The sequence below is a fragment of the Nelumbo nucifera genome, chromosome 1, assembly GCF_055504915.1.
Source record: "Nelumbo nucifera cultivar China Antique chromosome 1, China Antique-T2T, whole genome shotgun sequence".
Classification (NCBI taxonomy): Eukaryota; Viridiplantae; Streptophyta; class Magnoliopsida; order Proteales; family Nelumbonaceae; genus Nelumbo; species Nelumbo nucifera.
In genome coordinates, this window is record NC_142649.1 from 58072165 (window position 1) to 58093911 (window position 21747).

Here is a 21747-nt window from a genome sequence, read left to right on the forward strand (position 1 = left end):
CCCTATAGGACACAAAGTACTGTGGTGTGCTCCTTGGGGTTGCCATTCGGAGGTCTAAACGGTAGGCGTGTCACCTATAGGATATCGAGTTGTTCGATGGCGAGCTGACTGGTAGCGAGCTCCTCGAGTTGTTCAAGACCTACAACTCTCAAGACCTACAACTCTCAAAAGTTAATTTAGGCAAAGGGGGTGACTATACCTAGAGTAAGGCTCAGTTTGGAAAGAGTACAAATGCAAATATGTACAGTGCAAATACATATAAAATAATACAAAATATAAGATTTTGCACTCTACATATTTGCATTTGTACTCCTTCCAAACTGAGCCTTTGGGCAAAGGGAGGTGGGTAAAGTGTATAAGAAGTTAAATTAATTAAAGTTGTTGTGGGAGCACGTTGTGGGTTGGATTAGAAAACACTAAAATTCTTAATAAATAGTTCATGGATTTACAAGCCCACCCCTTTTTAGGCTTTTTCAAAGTTGGTTACTTCAAAGCCGTTGTGGGAGCACGTCTTTCTATGCTGTCTTTCGATTGTTCATAAGTCGGGCAGACCGCACCATGGTCTTTTTCTGTATGGTTCATAACAAATCTAACCGCCAAAAGTCAGTGTGCCTAAAAGACATGAAAAGTCCATTTCGGTCTGATTTTTTGAAGATCCAATTGGAGCTTTACGTGTCCATTTCCTAGGTTTTGCTAGTTTTCACAATAAGTGAAAAGTGAAATTTGATAAAAATAGACCTAAAAAGGTGGAGAAAAGAGATTTTTGGGGAGGTAGACCAAAGATTAAAGTGGGTTAATAAAAAATTATTAGAATTAGGTTCGTGAAACCTAAATTGGGAAGAGCAAACGTTATCCAAAGACCTTGAATATTTGTAGAGGAAATTACTACAACAAGAATTAAATTGGATGCGGAGATCTAGACAATGTTGGATCAAGGAAGGGGATCATTTCACCCCTTTGTAAATTTCAGGAGACACAGAAACCAAATTTCATGTGTCAAGGATGAAAGTGGAGAGTGGACTGATGATCCAAACTATATAGCTTTTGTGAAAAATTTTGAGGAACAATTTCAATCTCGAAGAAAATCAAGTTTTGAAGGAATTTTAGGATTATTTGACTTCTCCATTTTGAACTTGAACGGTGAAAGATTGATAGTTGTTCATTCTTTAGAGGACATTGGAGAAGTTATTTTGTCCTTAGGAGCTTTAAAAACTCCTAGATCTAATGGTGTCTCAACTTTAGTTTATAAAAAATTTTGGACTCTTATAGGATAGGATATTTATGAATTTATGGTGGAGTTCTTTAGGAATAAACAATTCTTGGGGAGAATTAATCATACTTTTTTTACTTTGATTACAAAGGTCAAAATTCCTAGTCAGGTTTCACATTTTAAGCCAATTAGTTTATGCAATGTTCTTTATAAAATCATTACTAAATTCTTGGCCAATAGATTGAAGCCCCTATTACATAAATGTATCTCTCCCTTTCATGGAGCCTTCACTTTTGTGAGACAACTACAAGATAATGTAATTGTAGTGTCAGCACCCAATTTTTGCTTGGTCCCTTCACCCTACCTCTTTGTACCCTCCTTTTTTACCCTAAAAACTTGGAAACACAACCAAATAAAATTGAGACTTTTAAAGCCAAAATTTCTTTTTTTGACACAATCCATTGAGCAAATAAAAACCTTGAGAACAACATCAACATCCATTCAGATATGATCCACGGATTTAGGAAACTATAACTTAGTTCATCACGCTAACTTTCTTTCTAACGGCCCCGATCTACGTGATATTCAAACTCCAACTCCCCAAAATTAAATCCAAGACATCCATCACCTCAAGGTCATTAGGATACAATCAATTAATGAATCCCACTACAAATCTATGATGATCAACAATAAAAAACGTTGAAATTCCATTTTGACAGCCATGCACGAGTAGAGTTATAAAACCAAGTTTAACCATTTCCTTCTCAAATCAGAACCATCCACTTGACTCCTCACCTTAATCTGTGTCTATCCACCAAATTTCAATTCAAAACTTCCCTGTTTGACCCACCATCAAGCCTAGATCCTATTTCAACAAATCTCATTGATTAGATTTTATCATCTATTATCACAACCTTATTTGACCAATTAGACCTCACCACTATGTTCGAAGACCTCAAAAAACCTCGACTTATCAAATTTTATGACCAAACTCTTCCATTCAACTATTAAAAAAGTGATATTTCATTTCAAGCCTTCTCATTAATTGATAAACCATTAGCTGAAACCTGGACCCAAACTAAATCTATAAATCTACACCTCTAATCAAAGATCCATCACTTCCATCAGAGTCAGGGAATTCAAAAGTGCCTACCTACCAACTTTTATTCCAAAATTCCCCATTTGACATTTCATCAAGCAAAGATTCCATCACTTCCATTAGATCACCATCATCCTGACCCTATTTGGCCAATCAAACCTCACCATTGTGTTCAGAGACCAAAAAAAAACCCTAGGACATCAAATTTCATAATCTAATTCACCTATTTGACCATTAAACTAAAAATATAATACCATTTCAATGCGTCAGATTGAATCACCTTGTCATCTGTCCCAACTTGAAACTTCAAGGGGGTGATGGATGATGTAATACCCATTCTTGACATTTTAAAACACATAGACCAATGAAATTGAACCTAATAGACCCAAAAGCCCAAAAACCCAAAGATACCCCCCACTTAAAACTAAGAAAAGACAAAATAGCATTTGTAAGTGGGTCAAATTTACATTTCCTGCCACTGTCATCCCCAAATATGAGACCGTCATAGGCATGCCCCAAGCTCCCATTGGATACACAAAACCCGTGAAAACACTCCTGAATCAAAGAAAATCTTTCACTAAAGAGGAAAATTTGATTGAGCACCTTTTTTCTTTGAAAAATCCTTACCCATTTTCCTTCAAAACCTTTCTTGAAGCCCAAGCTATTTTATTGGACGAATTTCAATCATGTCCCTTTCCTTTCAATATAAATAGGACAGAAATAAAGCTTCAAGGGGACTACAGGAGAGGACCTTGGGTGGATCTGAAGGGGGGAAAGAAGAAGAGCATTTCTCCAGTCTCTACAGTGCCACCACTTTACCTAAAATTCTAAGACCTTTGAAGCTCAAGCCAAAAATTTGCGTCCCCTATTTTCAAACTAAAGATTTGAAACTAGAAACACTCACCCCAACTTAATAGTTCGTCCAAGCTTCATTTGAATTTTTTTAACTACTGGAAAACTCTTCTCAAAGTTGTACACGTGAGTTAAGTCTCTCATTCTATCGTTTTTCTAAGCTTGATTTTATATTCTTCGTTTTTCAGTTTAGTTCTAGGTTGATTGAAGTCTTGAAACCATGGGGAACTTGCATTCCTATCTTCCTTTGGAGTAAGAGAAAGAAGTAGAGAGGCAAGGGTCTTAGGAAAATCAGTACCTAAGACCTGATAACATCACCTCAAATCAATTATAGATAAAGTTGGGAGCATTTTCACCAGATTTTGTTGGAAGCAATCTTTTCCCTTAGCCCTTTTCTTGGAAATTGAGCATGAGCAACTCTTGTATCGGGCTGCTATAGAAGCTTGGAGAGAGGGGTGTCTAACACCTTCCCTCTCCCTATCCTTGGAGTCCTAAATCTCTCGGTTGTGTGCCTTTTCCCATGGAGAACGAAGCCACTATCAAAGCAAATAAATCAATTTTTGAATATGAAAATGAGGGCCCATTTCCTCTAAAAAATGGGTGGCAACTCCATATTTTTGATCTGGCCATGAGCTTCCCAAAGCTTACATGTAACTTAGGAATTATGCTAGTTTATGAAGACCAGGAAATTGGGGAATGGGTTTACAGTAATTAAACTAGACATTTCTAAAGCCTATGATTCCCTAGAGTGAGATTACCTATTGTGAGTTGTGAAATCTTTGAATTTTTTTGAGGAATGGTGCTAGTTAATTTGGTTTTGCACTTTCTTAGTCTCTTTTTCAATTGTTATTAATGGTGTGCCTAAGAGTACTTTAAAGCTTCTACAAGAATCAAGCATCTGGACCTAATTTCCCCATACCTCTTTGTATTGGCCATGGGGGGATTTCTCTAGGATAATTGCTCGGGCTAATGACCAAGGGAAGTTATTGAGGATAAGGGTTAGTAGACAAGCCCCTAGCTACTATTTCTCATCATCTATGTGCCAACGATGTAGTTGTTTTCGATAAGGCAAATAGAGAGGAGGCTTGGGATTTTAAGGAACTTCTGGGTCAGTTTCAACTCCTTTCTGGATTACAAGTGAATTTCTAAAAATCAAGTATTTACTTTAATAAAAGAAGCCTTTCTAAAGGAGCCCAAATGATCAGAAGGCAGCTAATATCCCCTTATAGGGAAAAGAGAGAAATGGATGGAAAGCTTCTCTTATGCTAGAAAAAGGTCATTATTTAATCTGTACTTCAATCTATTCTAACTTACTACATGAGTGATCAAATTTCCTAAGACAATACTAGAGGAAATGGAAGGGGTTCAAAGAAAGTTATGGTGGAATGAAAAGAAAGGGAGAAGGAAATGAAATGGGCTATCTAAAGTAACATCTATAAATTAAAAGAGGAAGGTGAGCATGGGCTTGGATGTATGAACTTATTAAACAAGGTGCTATCTTGCCAAACTACTTGGCATTTTTTGAATGAGATAGATAAATTATGGGTCAAACTTCTACGTGGTAAACACCTATCCAATAATGAGTGACTTACAAGAAAGATTCCTCCATCAACATCTTTGGTTTGGAAAAATATTGCTCAAGAGCTATAGGATTTAGTCCTGTCACTAGGTTTTCGAGTTCAAGAACTGACAAATTTGGGTGTCTGGGATAACCCCTGGATCAAAATAGAAGATGGATTTACTTGTCCTATGGGGCCTCCCCCTTTTGAGTTAAATGATTTGAAAATCAAAGATTTAGTTGTGTAACATTCGTAAGAATGGAATATGCAAATGTTGGCAAATGTTTTCCAACAAAGGGAAATGGATTTGATTTCTGAAACACATTTACAAAGTGGATGATAGAGTGATTTGGACTAGATCAGGTAATGGTAAATTGTCCACCAAGAAAGTTTACCAGTATGAGGAGCCTAGAGATTCTAATATATATAAGCAATACAGACGCAACAAGTTAATCAACAATTAAAACGAGTTTGGAAATTGAAAATTCCCCTAGACTTAAGCCTTTTCTCAAGAGAATTGCAAACGATTTCATTTTAATGACTAAACAAGATTTAGTTAATCAAGAAATTACTCAAGATTCAAATTGCACTTTGTGCCAAAGGGAATTGAAATCATTATTTCATCTTCTCATTGAGTGTCCTTTTTTCGTGGGCCATTTGCTTTGCTAGCAGCTAGTCTGATGTCTTTAGGAGAGCCATAGGATTCTCTTCTCTCCAACAATTCCTTGATTACTTATTTTATAATGTGGTGATTGCTCTTGTTTTGGATGATATCTTAAGTTGGAGGCTTGGTGTTTTATCTAGAAAGAGAGAAATGAGAAAATAAACCCCTCCCCTGTTATAATTCCTAGGAAAATTCAAAGGGCCTTGTTTGATAATTCTAGTGCTATTGGAATGTTATACTGTTATTCTTTCATGAGAGTCTAATTTGGAGGGTTTTGTTGATTCATATTGCAAAATCTTCCTCTGTGAACTGTGATGGGGGTGTTTTAAATGATAATTTAGGTTGTTTTTGGTTGGTGTTCCAAATAGTGATAACTCTTTAATTTTGGCTATATGAAGAGGTATAATTTGTGTAAGTAGGCCCTTGGAAGTTGAATTAGGGGCTATTTTAAGAAGGATGACCTTGATAGCTATGAGGGGATGGGACAATGTGCTGGTGGTTTCTAATTCATAGGTGGCTAAAAATGTTTGCTTTGGAGTGATTCTAATGTCTTTTGGACCAGGATAAGTTGGACTTAAATATGAAGTTGGCTAAATATTTTTGTGTATTTAGGTTGTCTTTGGTTTGAAAAAAATGTAGGGTAAGGAAGGGAATGGTAGGGAAACCCAGTGTTTTCAATTTGCCATTGACCCAACTGGTTTAACTGCTCAAACTGTCACTAGATCAAGATTCCGGGTCCGGTTTAAGTAAAACCTAGAGAGGGTAAAAAAACCCATTGACTTGGTCAAAACCTGTCTGACTCGTACAGTTAGATTAACCCATTCGACCTGATGACAAGGTTTCAGGTTGCATACTAAGTGTGTATGCAAACTTCATGAGGCCATAACTTTGCACTCCGGTGTCCAATTGAGGTGATTTTTTTTATTTATTTTTGGTAACTTTTTGAGATCAGGCTCCTTGCGTCATTATTTTTTTCCAAAAAAAAAAAACTTTTTTGGCCTCAAATTGCATTTTTTAATATTTTTTTACAAATAAAAATTTAAAATTGAACCGATGACCCTCGACCTAGAGGCAAAAGTGGTTCGACCTCCAAGTTGGTTTTTAAAACACTGGGGAAACCTATACAAGATTTGTTAAGGTTTCCTTGACATTCCCTTCCTTTCCTTACCTTTTCTTCCAAATCAAACACAACGTTAGATTTAGTCCTCACAAAACCATCCTCACAAGTCACATCGTTCTCACACCCTTTTGCAGCCATGTGCATTGGGAATATCTCCATATTTGTATTTTTTATTCTTTTTTGGTAATTGTTCCCATGTATTTTTTTTTTATTCATGGGAAGATATTTCTAATGCACAACTACAATGGATTATAAGAACAGTATTGTGGAATTCAGATGGACTCCCCAGAAAGAGGGCACCCCAAAAACACCCCATAGTCACATCGGTCCATGCATTTGGATCATCTCTCATATTTAGGGCAAATCTACATATATAATATAAAGGGGAAAGAAGGGAGGTGAGGGTCCTCTCACCACAGATCTTACACTATCTCCTCCTCCTCTCCTTTCTCACACATGTGCACATTTATTTTTATATTAAATCATTAAAAACCTCATGGGTCTTTATTGTCTCTAATAAAATCCATATTTACTCTCTAATAAATCTCTCCCTCTCCTTAATGGTCAATGTTTGTAACATTTCTCCTCCCCATTCAATCCTTATTCTCCTCTTAAATATCCCTTAATCCCTTTTGACTCTTTCTAATAAAGTAGGGTGTAAATTAGATGGGTCGGGTTAGATTAAGGATCAATCTAAATATAAACTTTAGCTTGGACCCAAATTTGCCCATCAATACATAGGGTGATCCAATCTAAACAAATCATTGCTCCTATCTTTGAATTACTAGGTTTTTTCCTCTATTTTTCTCCTTTCCTTGGGTTCAAGTTTTTTCCTTTGTTTTTATTAATTTAATTTAATGCAGATTTGTTTAATGGATTGTTCTGGTTCAATAATAAAATGTAGTAGGAAGAACTAAATGTGAGTTTTTGGTTATCTTTATCAGTTCAATTTTGAAATTGTTTTTTAAATTGGTTATTAGTCTCATGCTAAGCACATTTTTTGGCTTTATAAGACTACACAACTCAAGTCTCTACTACAACTAACTAGATAAGGTATCAATTGAAGCACTATCACTTGGTTTATATGCTTTTCATAATATATAAAATATATAAAAATAAAAGTTTGAAGCTCGATAACTAAAACGAAAAAAAAATCTTTTTTTACTATTTTACACAAAAAATATAAATACACCTATGATGAATACATTCAAATTCAGTTTTGTGAGTACTGAATCCGAATTCATTAAGGACTAAATAGAGAATTGGATAACCTACCAACACAGGACGTTCCAATACTTTTCCAACCGAATCTGAGGTGGCACATCATACATAATGCATGGCTTGTGCGATTTGTTGCAATGTGTTTCGTTGACTAGTGATACGGGACTCCTTAATTAAAGCATATCGTAGGTTTTCAATACCATTGCTTTATTAAGCCAGACGGCACTGTGTAAGCCCTTCAAGATGGAGTTCAGATCTGCACCCCACAAGTTCCACAACACATCTCTTTCGATTATAATAGTAGAAATGATAATGTATATATTTGGTTCTGTTTTTGTTTGCGGACTAAATGTTTATTGACGGTGCCATATAGGCGCCTTATCAACAAATGCCTCATCAATTGCATTTGTATGCATTAAACTTTGCAAAAGTAAACTTGATTTTTGTGTGTTTCTCCTATTTTATGAAGCTTCCTAAAATAGGTAAACATTTATCGATATTTTGCTGATGTGGTGCCTAATGATGCTTATGTATCATAAAGACAAGATAATATCTCCACCCCACAACGAGCCGCCCCATAATACCCCACATCACATCTCGTTATATATTGGGAATATCTCCCGGTGATAGTACCAGTCCCAATGATATCATCATCGGGAAATATTCCTAATACACGACGGGGATATGCTGTAGGGCATTGTGAGTGGCTCCATTGTGGGATGAGATGTGAACTTCATAAATTCCCTTGTTAATTGCTTTTCTCAATTTTGCAATCATACAAATATAAAATGTTACACCCTTAGATGTCATCATCAGAATATATTCCCAATACACGAATGTGCTGTGGGACGTTGTGGGGCGCAGACGTTGTGGGACGAAACCGATCTTGTCGACAACAAAATTCAGCGCGTTCATGGGTGTGGTAAAAGTGTAAAACTGTAATAATTTTCCGAGCAGTTTAGTAATTTTAACCCCACCGCTGATCCTTATTCCTTGACATCGAAGATTTCTTCTATTCCTGTTCCACTGTTATCCCATATATACAGAGCCAACAAATGGCGGACAATCAAAATTCAGAAGACGAGGCGAGAGAGAGAGAGAATAGAATGGAAGAAGGGAGTAGCAGCACAACAGTGGGTTTCTACGCCTTGCCGGAGGGTTGCATTTCGAATATCATTTCGCTCACGTCTCCACAGGATGCGTGCCGATCGTTGGTGGTCTCATCAGAGTTTCGATCGGCGGCAGATTCAGATGCCGTGTGGGAGAGATTTCTGCCGTCTGATTATCGAGATATCCTTTCAAGATCAGCCTCTGCAGTGGATTTCCCATCGAAGAAAGACCTCTATTTTCACCTCTGCGATCACCCCATCCTCATCGACGACGGCCAAAAGGTAAACCCCTTTCTGACTTCTCCGCTCCATGGTGAATACCAATCGCCAAACCACCTGAAAATTTTTCGCTTCTTTGTCTTTGGTTGATTTTGCGTATTGATCAGATTCGCACCGCGTGGAGAACACGCGAGTTTCTGATATCTTCCCCTTCCTAATTCCAGTAATTCAAACTGAATTTTTACTTGGAACAGAGTTTCGCATTGGAAAGACGCAGTGGGAAGAAATGCTTTATGATTGCAACCAATGAGCTTTCCATTGTATGGGGTTCTACTCCCCAGTATTGGGCCTGGAGATTCCACCCTGAATCCAGGTATCAATTCTCTCTCTCTCTCTCTCTCTCTCTCTCTCTCTCTCTTTGCTATGAGGCTATGAATATATGTGTGAAATCTGAGTTTCAAATGGAATTTGCAGGTTCTCAGAGGTGGCTGAACTCTTGGAAGTTTGCTGGCTTGAAGTCCATGGCAAGATAGAGACAAGAATGCTGTCCCCGAGAACAATTTACGGAGCTTACCTAGTTTTCAAGCTGGCGGAGAATAGAAGAGGCCTTGACATTCTCCCAGCAGAGCTGTCCGTGAGGTTTGCTGGAACTGAGGGCGGAGACGTCCGCAGTGTGTATCTGGATCCTCAATCGCCTCGCCAGCCGTATCATAGAAATAGAATGACTTTCAGCCAGCTACTCCGCCGTAGGTTCAGCCTGTTGCGACCGCCCATGTTGGAGGGTCGACAGGAGGCACAGTACCCGCAGGAGAGACAAGATGGATGGCTGGAAATAGAGATGGGTGAGTTCTTTAACGACAGAGGAGAAGATGGGGAAGTGGAGATGAATCTCATGGAGGTGAAGGGTGGTCACTGGAAGTGTGGTCTTATTATCCAAGGAATTGAGATTAGGCCTAAACAGATTAAATAAACAAACAATATGTGCTTTTCTTTTGCTTTGATCTGTATTATATACCATATACCTTTTCATTCCAAATCCAATGAATGTTACATATGGGAATTGAACAATTATTGTTTTGACAGAATCAATGTAAAACTTAGCTATATCATGTGTTTAAACAGAGTAAATAAACAAATAATATGTGCTTTCTTTTGCTCTTCTCTACTCTGTATATACTATATATCTTTTCATTCTAATGAATCTTACAGAGGGGAATTGAACAAATATGTTTTGACATAATCAATGTAAATCTCAGCTATATCATGTGTGCTTGTTTTTCTTGTTCTTGATCCATTTGTGTTCTGTGGATTCAAAAATTTCCTCAAAGATTGAACGCATTAGATTGCAAACCTGAAATCCATAAAATAGACAATGTTGATTTTTTTTTTCATTTTAATTTTCGGGGTATCCTCCAATTTCTTGCTTGTTCCAGGCAAAAATGAATTGCTTCACCAATCATTGCCTTATTGGTCCCTGTCTCATTCCAACAAAAATGATATATAGGTCCAGATTGGAAAAGGAATTAGCCATAGCTTGCTCATCCAAAAAGGAAAAGAATAGTCACACCTTACTTCGAGTTTTCTCGTAGCAAACAAAATACAGGGATGAGTATTAGCATATAAGGGCAACTTTTGGGCCCTAATATTAATAAAAGTAATATATTTAAAAAAATTCAAAATTCAAAAATTTCTTCGTTTAACAGCGGCGGTCGGCAGCTTCTAGTATTCTCGACCTCCTCACGCTGTTCCGTGGAGTAGCTACTCGGGAACCCTGGTCTCTAGCCCGTCCCTCTTACGGACCAACCAATGCGGCATATGGATATTCTAGCTGCTGCCCCCAACATCATTTCCCCACTGCTGAATCATTTTTTCGTGACGGGTTGCCCTCTCGGAAGACCTCGGTGGAGGAACTACCTCTGGGCAAACCTGCGCCTACGCATCAACCCGGTTCTGCCTTTGCCGATTCTCCCTCATTCGGCGGACAATCTCCTTCTCGCTTGCCATCTCCACACCCGCACCACGGAATCGTAACAATAAGCATAAGATCAAAAAAAGAAAAAGTAAGGGTTCAACAAGTATACCGAAGCGACAAAAAGAACAGACTGACCACCCTACGCATCAACCCGGCGAGCATCAACATCTCAGAGCATGTGTATGCTGTTACGTCTATCTCATAAGTCATGCTTAGGCCGACCTCTCCTCCCAGGTGAGCACAGACCACTGAGGCTACGACACTCTCGTCCTCGGTAGTTGTTACACAAATGGGAAGGGGAGGCCCCCGGGACAATGCACGAATAAGAAAGTCTCCTTCCAATGCTTCACAGAAGAGGGGGCCCCGACCAACAGCTTGATATTCTTCCTAGTCAAGAAATAGTAGTAGCCTTGCTGGTGATGTTTCAATTGAAGGAGGAAGCTCACCATACCCAGGGTCAACTCGATGTCACAGACCGCATAGTAAGACATAAGGCCAACCAAAAATTTAAAGGAATTCGGCATTAGCTGCACTGGCAATACTCGGTACCACCCAAACACCCCGGCAATCCCTTCATTTAGAGGAAATCTCCGTCCGGCTTCTAAATTGTTCTCGTACAAACATATCTCACCTGGTTGAGTATCCGTTGGCATCTCACCGGGCTGCAGACACCTCATCCCGAACTCCTCGGGGATGTCATACAGCTTGGATTCTAGCCATATTCCCGGAGGTCAAAATGTAGAGGGTGGTCCCAAACCGGTGACTAGCCCGCAAGGGACGCTCTACTTCTACCCTAGAGAGACCAACCTCGACCTCCTCAACCTCGGCAGTTTCAAAATCCCCAACCTCAGACTCATAATCAGATCCACTAGAACTCGAAGAGGAAGTAGAGGAGGAAGAACGGGAAGATGGGGAAGACATCTTACCGGACTTGAAGCCGCGAAACCAAAAAACAAAAGCCAAGCAACGCAACAACCCTTCGCCAAGCTAATTAAGCAATCCCTCTCGCAAATGGCAAAAGAGAAATGCCCATCCACCCCTTATAACCCTCAAGAGCATGAATCAAAGCTAGATCGACGATGGGGATCAAGCGCTGCTCTGACGAAACTCGGGAACACCGAAGAGACGATCTTGACAAGCAACAATAAGGATATTAATTGCCCTGGTTTGCCCGGAAGCACCGGTCCAACCAACGCCGCGGATGCCCGAGGTCCACCCAGGACCACCGATCGAATCAGCCTCTCAGGTCTCCTTAGGACGCCCAACAGTGAACGCCAACCAAAGGAGGTCACACTGTGCCTCAACCGGGCACTCCACTCTTTGACTTCGGAACTGGGGGAGTGGTATTTGGATTCTGAAATTTCAAGAACGAATTCCTCAGCCAAAGAACAGAGAGCCCTTCCTCGACGTAGCATTGTCGAGCATCTGAGAGGCCTCGACTTCGGAGCTCGGCACCTTCTTCGGCACAACATTGCCGAGCATCGTAGAGGTCCCGACTTCGGAGCGCGGCACCTTCCTCGGCCCAGCATTGCCGAGCATCATAGAGGTCCCGACTTTGGAGCGCGGCACCTTCCTCGGCGTAGCATTGCCGAGCATCAGAGAGGCCCCGACTTCGAAGCTTAACTTCACCTCAGCAACAAGCTGAGCTAAACGACCATGCAGCATTTCAGCCGATGAACGAAGAGCCCTTCCTCGGCACAACACCACCAAGCATCAGGAAGATCCAGACCACGAAGGAACTCAACACCTCGGTGCCCTGCCAGGCTAAATGACCGCGCAACACCTTGGCTCCAGAACTGGGGGAGTGGTGTTTGGATTCCGAAGTTAGGATTCTTGGAGTTCTACAACTAACGATTGAAGGACTCCTCGGCCACAACCCACATTACGTGGACCCCAAATTCTGGCAAGCATCGAGGAACACCAAGTAGACCAGACGCTCAACCAGACTTCAACTTGGAGTTCCTCAGCCAAGGAACAAAGCGTCCTGTCGCGTTACACCTCAGCCAAACACTTCATTCCTCGGCTTCAAAACTGAGGGAGTGGTGTTCGGGTCATGGCTGAGCTGGTCCTAAGAGACACGTGGCTGCCCAATCATCGCCTGGTCATCCCGGCTACGTTGGCATAGCTCGGCCAATTCCGCGGCATACACTGGCTCCACGGCCTCGACCGGGCTACGCTATTACTGTGGCCCCTCATCTTATCCTCTCAACCACGTTAGCTATACATAACACGAATAAGCACAACTACAGATAAGAGGAGAGAGGAAGACAACTCCGCCGGGGAATAGGACTCTATCCCAAGGACCTCGGCAGTTAACCTCATCCCGGCAACCCCGGAAGCCCAACCCAACTAGGACACGAATCTTCGGCTATAAAGAGGTATTCCATGCTTAAGGTAAGGGATCGAACTTCTGACACCCATACTATTACTCTGCTTGGACCAGCACCCTTATTGCTCGGCCCGACCATCCACTACCTTCTACTAACTTGAGCATCGGAGTGCCTACCCGGGGATAACTCCTCGATCTTTTGACTTCCCTTTCTTGATCACAGATCTTGAAGTGCGGCCTCGTCCTTCTACCTCGGCACTACCCTATTGGCAAGGATTATTTGACTGCCTTCCTCGGTTCGTGCACTACCTCGGATCGAGTAGCATCAAGTACAAAAAAATCAGAATTTTTGGAAAAAATACAAGCTAAGTCTTCAAATTCAAAACAACATTCTCCAAGGATTTCCATATAACACAACCATTTGAAGCAATTCTCCTAAGAAATTTGCTTGGCTCATAATCTCCTTAGGTCTCTTAATCTCTAGGGATTGTCAGAAACAACATTCTCCAAGCAATTCTCCTAATCTACTTGGGTCTCTTAAAAATTTGCTAGGCTCTATTTGAAAATAATGCAAATATAAATATGCACTAGAGTATAATTCATAAAAAAATGCACAAGTGTATAAATACAAATATGTAAAGTGCAAATCTTGTATTTTGTAATTCTAAACCTTATATTTGCATTGTATATGTTTTTGTACTCTTCCCAAAGGCTTAGTTTGGAAGGAGTACAAATACAAATATCTAGTGCAAAACCTTGTATTTTGTATGTATTTGTAATGTCTATATTTGTATTTGCACTCTTTCCAAATTAAGCTTAATGGTAGAATGAGGGTATTTAGGGGATTGTGTGAGAAAATTTACGGAGTGCTTATAATTAGGCCACCTCATCTAGACTCCTTGCATGTGAGGTAAAGTCTCAATGCCAAGAAGAAATTAGCTACTCCACTTGGAGAAGAGCTGGGCTAAAACCATAAAATTATGGCCTTTGATCCTACTTTATGACACTTAATCGAATTCAAGGTGGAGAGCCACTTCAATACATCAAAGGTTCTGATTCATGGTTTTAGCCCTATGTCAATACTCGATTTTTGCTCAGTCCCCTCTTTGACCCACTCCTCACACTCCAAATGCCTGATCAGACTTCACCAATCTCTCCAGAGCATGTCAAAACCGTAAAAGACCAAATTTCAACTCAAACAATCCTAAATTCACTATTAAAACTACAAGATTCCCTTTTGACGGCCACAAATGCACCCCATCACCACACTTATCACATGATTAGACTCCATCATATGAAACAAAACCCAAAAAAGATTCCATTTTAACGAACCAGATGCTATGATTAAAACCCACGATCCAAATCTCACCCTTAAATTCCTTGATTTTGCCATCTACCTGTCAAAGATTCTATTTTCATGAACCAGACACTACAATTAAAACCCATAATCCAACACTGCCAAACCCATCAAAACCTCCATCAACCCCCTGATCCATGATCCATCAAATTTTAATCCCTAAAATTCTCATTTTACCCTATCATTTGAAGAGATTCCAAATTAACTCCCCTTATCGGCCGAAATGCCCATAACCTAGATTCTTATGATTCAAACACCTATAAATCCATCAAACACTCTCATTAGACTCTAAATATCCTAAGATAACCTCCTATCAAATTATAAACCCAAAACCCTCATTTGCCCCTTCATTTGAAAAGATTCCGATTCAGGTCCTCTTAATACCTCTCCTAAGACCCCCAAACCCTACCAATGCCTTCCAAAAACTCTTGTTCACCACCCATCAAATTTTAGCCCTCGAAATATCCATTTTACCTCTCCATCATACAAAGATTTCATTCTAAGCCTTTTCATTGGTCAGACCACCCGTACCTCAAATTCCCTCAATTTGAACACATTTGAACCAATCAAATCTTTTCAATTCATCCAAGACATTCAAAAACCAATCCTACAAAATTTCAACTCAAACCTATACCTTGAAATCCCTTAATCCAAAGACATCTGAATAAATCAAATCCTATAAAATTTCAATGCAAATTCCTCGGTCTACCCCTCCATCGAATAAAGATCCCATTTTGAACTTTTTTTCGTTAGTTGAAATGCTCGTACCTCAAATTCCGTTGATCCAAGCACCGTTAGGCCAATCTGACCCCACCAATCAATCCAAAATGTCCAAAAACCCTACTCTATCAAATTTTATGCAAAAATACCCCTATTTACCCCTTTTAATCGATCTAACCAAAATACCCCTAAACTTTACAAAATTATGAAATTTCCCTTTTACCCATATAAAACCCAATACGAGCTATTTTATGAAGAAACTTCATTGTTTCTCTTTTTATTCAAACCTAAGCACCACAGCCATTACAACTCTGACTAGTGGTGGTGTGTCTCCAAAACATTCTCACCCCTAACCATTTCCTTTCTATCCTCCTTCATTGTGAGTCCAACCGACCACTGTTTGTCCAACTCATCCTTATCTCTCACGCATTCACAACTGTTATTGTTCACCATTTTCTTAGACGAGAACAAAGTAGCTCATGACAGTGGTTTTACTCCCCCATTCTCACTGGTATTCTCCAACATTAAGACTTTCTTCTCTTTTTTCTTCATTTCCGGAAGTCCCTTACTCCCCAACCTTATCTTTGGACCTCTTCACTACCATCCATACCCCTGTTCTTCATCCCTTTCATCTCAAAAACACAACTGTTTCCGCTGCAATATACGTCCTCTGTTCACCTTCTTTCTTCTTCATTCTTCGCTCTCCTTCATCTCTCTCTCTCTCTCTCTCTCTCTCTCGTTTTTCTTCTTCTTTTTCTTTTGTTTCCTTTTTCTCAACTGCTGCAATATACCTCCTCTGTTCACCGTTCTAAACCATCGAATAGAGCCATTACACCTCCTCCTCCCTTCTCTCCCTTTCTTGTTTTTCTCTTTTTTCTCACTCCCTTTTCCTCTCACCTCGCCCCCTCCCTCATACCTCTACTATAGTGAGAATGGAAATGGACTACCATGGCAACAGAAAATAGTAGTGTTGCGATCCCCTACTGTCTATGTTCAAGTTTCAATCTATAGTCTAATCAACTACTCGAGCTCACGAATTCCGTAACTTGTTGGGCGTTGAGAGGAGCAGTCGCAGTTAAGGTTGGTTGACTATTTCCCCTATCCTTCTTGAATTCAAGGTAACAAACTCGAAGGCACATCCATGTTGTCCCAGTTCAGAGGTCGAAAAAAACTATGTGATCAAATAGTTGTTACTTGATGATGCATGATTTAGTGCTCTCTACTAATGTGGCGAAACGACCTTCCCATGTTCTCATCTGCCGGTCAATCCCGCAAAAAAAGTACACTAGTTCGTTGAACTAGCAACCATCAATTCCGGCGGGAACCATGGAGGGCTCAACCGATGGAAGAGGTGCATTCACAGTGGGCAGAGGGTGGTTAGGGTTCTACGTGACAAGGATACCAAGTAAGGGTAGGGGCACCGTGAACTATCCGATAGTGACAGAGGGGACGTCAGTGTGCAAGGCGTGCTGGTCTTGCCCCCAGTTAAGGAGAGAGAATGTGATAGGGGTGTTGACGTCAATGCGCACATTGTTGTTGACGTTGCTAATAGGGATGTTACTAGAAGATGCCATCGAAGATGTAGTTAGAGAGAGAGAATGTGAAAAATATGACTTTTGTGTAGTGATCCCACAGATGATGCCAATTGATGATGCATGACCTGATGCTCCCTACTGGCAGACATCTTGAGTAGGTCGCCTAGCTGAGCTGCAAAGGAAGAGATCGGAGTGTCCGGGTTGCTTTACCAAGGTTGGCACTTCGATGCTGAAGACAACGAAGAGTTTTGAGAGAACTAAAAAGCATGAGAGCTAGAGAGCTAAATCGCGCATACCTTTTCTATGAATGGGGATGCCTTTATATAGGCTAACTGTCGTAAGGCTCATGAAGGCATCCAAGATCTCTGGCCCATCTGGTTCAGAGGTGGTTTCATGCCCAGAGATGGTCTCCACGTACGTGGGTAGTGTCTATCTCGTCGCATCCGAAGTGGGCGGGATGATAACTGGCTCTTCTGACATGGCGTTGTGATCCCGGGGAAGTCGGGAATGAAAACTCGCTCGTGGAGGTTACCCGACACATCAGGTAGGTTGCTAGCTGAACTTGGGTCAGGTCAGTGGAAGTAGGTTTCCTCTTACGCTAACTTGATGTTTTGCCGAGCCATTCGTAGTCCGGCCTGTCAAGGTGGTTTCAAGGTCGTCAAGGCGGGAGAGAGGTATCCGAGCTGCTCCTGCGAGTTACTTACATGATGCTAAGATGTCAACTTGCTGTTTTAAGGTGCCACCCGTCATCATGTCATTAGGGGGCCAAATTTCCCCTCATCAATTTGGCGTAGGAGGAGGCTGGGCAAAACATCAACCAGAATCAGTAGCCTGGAGACCAAAACCAGATTCAAGTATCGAACCCACCTCGTCGTCACAATGACATGAACTAGGTTCCGGCCATGGAATCAACACAAGTTGTGGCATATGAGGCCACCATCTCCACTGAGGCGTCCCGAAGAAGGTGTCGTAGACATATACGCTGCAATGTGGGGAGGATCCGCCTCGCTTCGAATGACGAGGAGGTAGAAAACAAAGAAGAGGAGGTAAGCCAGATCGCCACCTCATCAGCTTAGCTGGTGATCCGTGCTTTTTCACTGACCACAGAATCCTCATGGCCCCGCAGGCTAATGTAGCTACACGGGGCTTAACGTAGCTACACAGAATAACTAACTCGGTCGATCATCTTGACAACTTCCAGGCCATAATAAAGCTACACGGGGCCAACGATGCAAGCCACTACATTGCCTTCTTGGCAACTTTCCAATGCACAACTCGGATGTGGTATTCGGGATTGGCCACGGATTCGATTAAAAGTTGGAGCCAGTTCGTTGACCTCTTCACCACCCATTTCACAACGAGCAAGCGAAGCTCGAAGTCGGCGACCTGTCTACTGAACATGGTCCTACAACTTGATGATAAGCTCTAGAATTACATCAATCAGTTCAACCTGGAGCGACTTCAAATACCCAACCTCGACCCGGTCATACAGCTCACTGCGGCAGTCAATGGCGTTCGATATCCTGACTTGTGCTAGGAGGTTTAGTTGAACCCTCTAGCCTCTATGAAGGAATTCCTCAACTAGGTCACTAAGTTCACAATCCCAAAAAGTTGCTCGAGTCTCAATTAGAGCTGAGTGGTAAATGAAAGAGATATAAGTAAGAGTTTGTGAGCAGCAAGCAAACGAAGAAGAGTAAGTCACCAAGTTGCAACAGGTCCCCTCGTAGACGGTGTAGCAGGTCGCCACAAAGAAGCAAGACCCCTTACAAATGCAGCAAGTCCTTAAGCCGGTGTTCTCGCACCCCTCCCATCCAGAACCGCAAGTACACTGGATTGAATGCAAAGAGGGGAGAAACCCTGATGCAAATAAAACAGGCAACTACGTCAGAGGGCCACCCAGGATGAGAGGAGACCCTACCAATAGGAACCCAAACAAGTACTGCCACTTTTACCGGTACATCAACCATGATACAAAAAATTGTCATAATCTCAAGGACGAGATCGAGAAGCTGGTCCGTCGAGGTTACCCGAAGCAGTTCATCAAGTAGGAAGATCACCACTGACTAGCTAACCAGCCCAAAGACTTAGCGCAGTCGAGTAGGGATCAGAACAAGGACCCACCTCCTTGAGACCCACCACCAAGAGAGTGGTCCATTCGTGGTGTGACCAACATGTTCACGAGTGGGTCCATTGTGATAGGATGCAGCACCTTAGTTGGAAAGAATTCAGTCTGGGAGCTCATGCATGAGGACGAGAATCAGCTTAAGCGCTCTCGTGTGGAGGAAGTAATCAACTTCATTGAGGATGACGCCCGTGGGATTCATTTTCCGCATGATGACGCCCTCAAGTTCAAGTTAGTGATAAATGACTTCGAGGCAAAGCAGATTCTGGTCGACTCTAGCAGCTCGATGGATATCATCTTCCTAGAGATGCTCGAATGAATGGAGCTAGAGAGGAAGGACTTGCCACCAAACCAAGTGCGACCTTTAGGCTTAATAAGAGTGCCAATAACAATGAACTTGCCACCGAACCAAGTGCACTTTGACCACAACTTCCTAGTGGTCGTGACTCCCTCAGCCTACAATGCCATCTTGGGCCAATCAATCTTGCACTCACTCAGAGCCGTGGAGTCAACCTATCATCTATCGATGAAGCTCCTGACAAACTTTGGAGTGGGAGTGGTGCAAGGAGATCAACTCGAGTCGCGGAAGTGATATGTGGCCCGGCTCAAAGGCAAAGGAAAGCAAGCCACCGATGTCAACTTAAAGCCACCCCCAAAGAACGGCGATGAGAGAGCTCGCCCTATGGAGGATACCATCTTGGTGTCAGTCTTGGATACCAACCCCACGAAGACGGTGGAGATTGGAGCTTGCCTTACGAAACCACTATGCTCTGAACTGGTAAGTTTTTTAATTAATAATTTGATGTTTTTTCTTGGTCGACAGTAGAAATTTCTAGAATAGACCCCTCTATCATAACTCATAGGTTGAATGTTGACCCTTTAGTTAGACCATCCGGTAGAGGAAAAGGAACATTGCTTATAGTGAACGAGGAGGTAGGGAAGCTCCTTGTAGCAGACTTTCGTTAGAGAGGTCCAATACCCGAGTTGGATTGCAAACCTAGTACTCGTGAAGAAGGCCAATGACAAGTGGCACATGTCCGTCGACTATACCGACCTCAATAAAGCCTGCCAAAAGGATAACTCCCCACTCCCTAGGATAAACCGCCTAGTAGACATGACCTCAAGGTTCGAGTTGTTGAGCTTCACGGACGCCTACTCCAGCTACAATCAAATCCAGATGGATCTAGCTGACTAGGAAAAAACCGCTTTTATAATTAAAACGGGCTTGTACTATTATAAAGTTATGCCCTTTGGTTTAAAAAATGTTGGAGTGGCCTACCAACTCCTTGTAAACAAAGAGTGCCAGCTCGTGTTTGACGAGTTGAAAAGATACTTAAGTTCACCACCCATGCTCACTAGGCCAGAGCGCGGAGACGAGCTAAAACTCTACCTCTCAGCGAGTGACAAGGCAGTCAGCTCAGTTTTAATTCGTTACGTGGACAGGGTGCAACAACCAGTCTACTACGTAAGTAAAGTCCTGCATGCCACCGAGATGAGGTATCCAAATATCAAAAAGCTAGCCTTCTCATTGGTGCTAGCAGCCTATAAACTATGCCCTTACTTTCAAGCACATACCATTGTGGTCCTGACCAATTGACCCCTAAGACAAGTCCTTGAGAAGCCCAAGGTCTTGGGAATGTTAACAATATGGGTAGTCGAGCTCAGTGAATATGACATCTGGTTTGAGCCACGCCCAACGATCAAGGCCCAAGTCCTCCTAGACTTCATCGCTGAATACATGTTAAGCATGCCAACCCCTAAAGTAGTCGAGCCCACAGAGGCATCTACTAGTGTGACACTCAACCTAGATTGGGATGATGAGACCTGGATCCTCCATGTGGACGGCTCATCCAAATAGTGTGGAAGCGAAGCTGGGAAAATCCTCTATGGACCTAGTGAGGTTAAGCTAGAGTACGCTCTTTGATTTGTGTTTCGAGCTTCGAACAATGAAGCTAAGTTTGAGGCGCTGATAGCCAAGCTATTGCTAGCAAAGAAGGCTGGCGCAAAACATCTCGTGGTGTGTAGCGACTCTCAACTAGTGGTGAACCAAGTGAATAGGTAGTATAAGGCTCGGAATCCCGCCATGTTGGCCTACCTGGCCAAGGTTAGAGAGCTCCTGCCCGACTTCCACTCTTGGTACATCCAACAAGTTCCGAGGTTCGAGAACATCGAGGCCGATGCGCTCTCGAATTTGGCCGATGCAATGGACATCACAAAGAGAACGGTCTACATTGAAGACCTGCCACGACCTAGCATAGAAAGGGTGGTAGAAGAGGTCATTCCTGTTTTGGCTACGGAACCGAGTTGGATCGACCCGATTGTTGACTACCTACGCTAAACGACCGTACTAACAGATACAACGCAAATCGGAGGGTAGAGCGGAAGTCAACTCGCTATGTTATCATTGGCATGCAGTTATATCGCAGGTCATTCAAGTTCCCCTACTTGCACTACTTGCGACCAACAGAAGCGAACTAGGTGCTATAAGAGATCCATAAAAGTCTCTACGAAGGACACCTATGGGGCATTGCACTGGCCTACAAAGCACTAAGACAAGGCTACTATTGGACCACAATGAATCTGGACATAGTGGAGTTAGTTCATAAGTGCAATAAATGTTAGGGGTACGCTAACATACTACATCATCCCACCACCAACC

At 41.8% G+C, this 21747-nt stretch overlaps 2 protein-coding genes across 2 annotated transcripts in view; one reads left to right on the forward strand and one right to left on the reverse strand.

The window, feature by feature from the left end:
- Positions 1 to 21747, reverse strand: part of LOC104585828 (uncharacterized) — a 102086-nt gene that overhangs the window by 20204 nt on the left and 60135 nt on the right. The window lies entirely within an intron of this gene.
- Positions 8741 to 10214, forward strand: LOC104585826 (putative F-box protein PP2-B12). The gene is made up of 3 exons (XM_010242829.3): positions 8741 to 9116; positions 9308 to 9426; positions 9528 to 10214. Exons 1-3 carry the CDS (start codon positions 8781 to 8783, stop codon positions 10021 to 10023), a joined length of 951 nt encoding a protein of 316 aa, XP_010241131.1. The 5' UTR covers positions 8741 to 8780; the 3' UTR covers positions 10024 to 10214.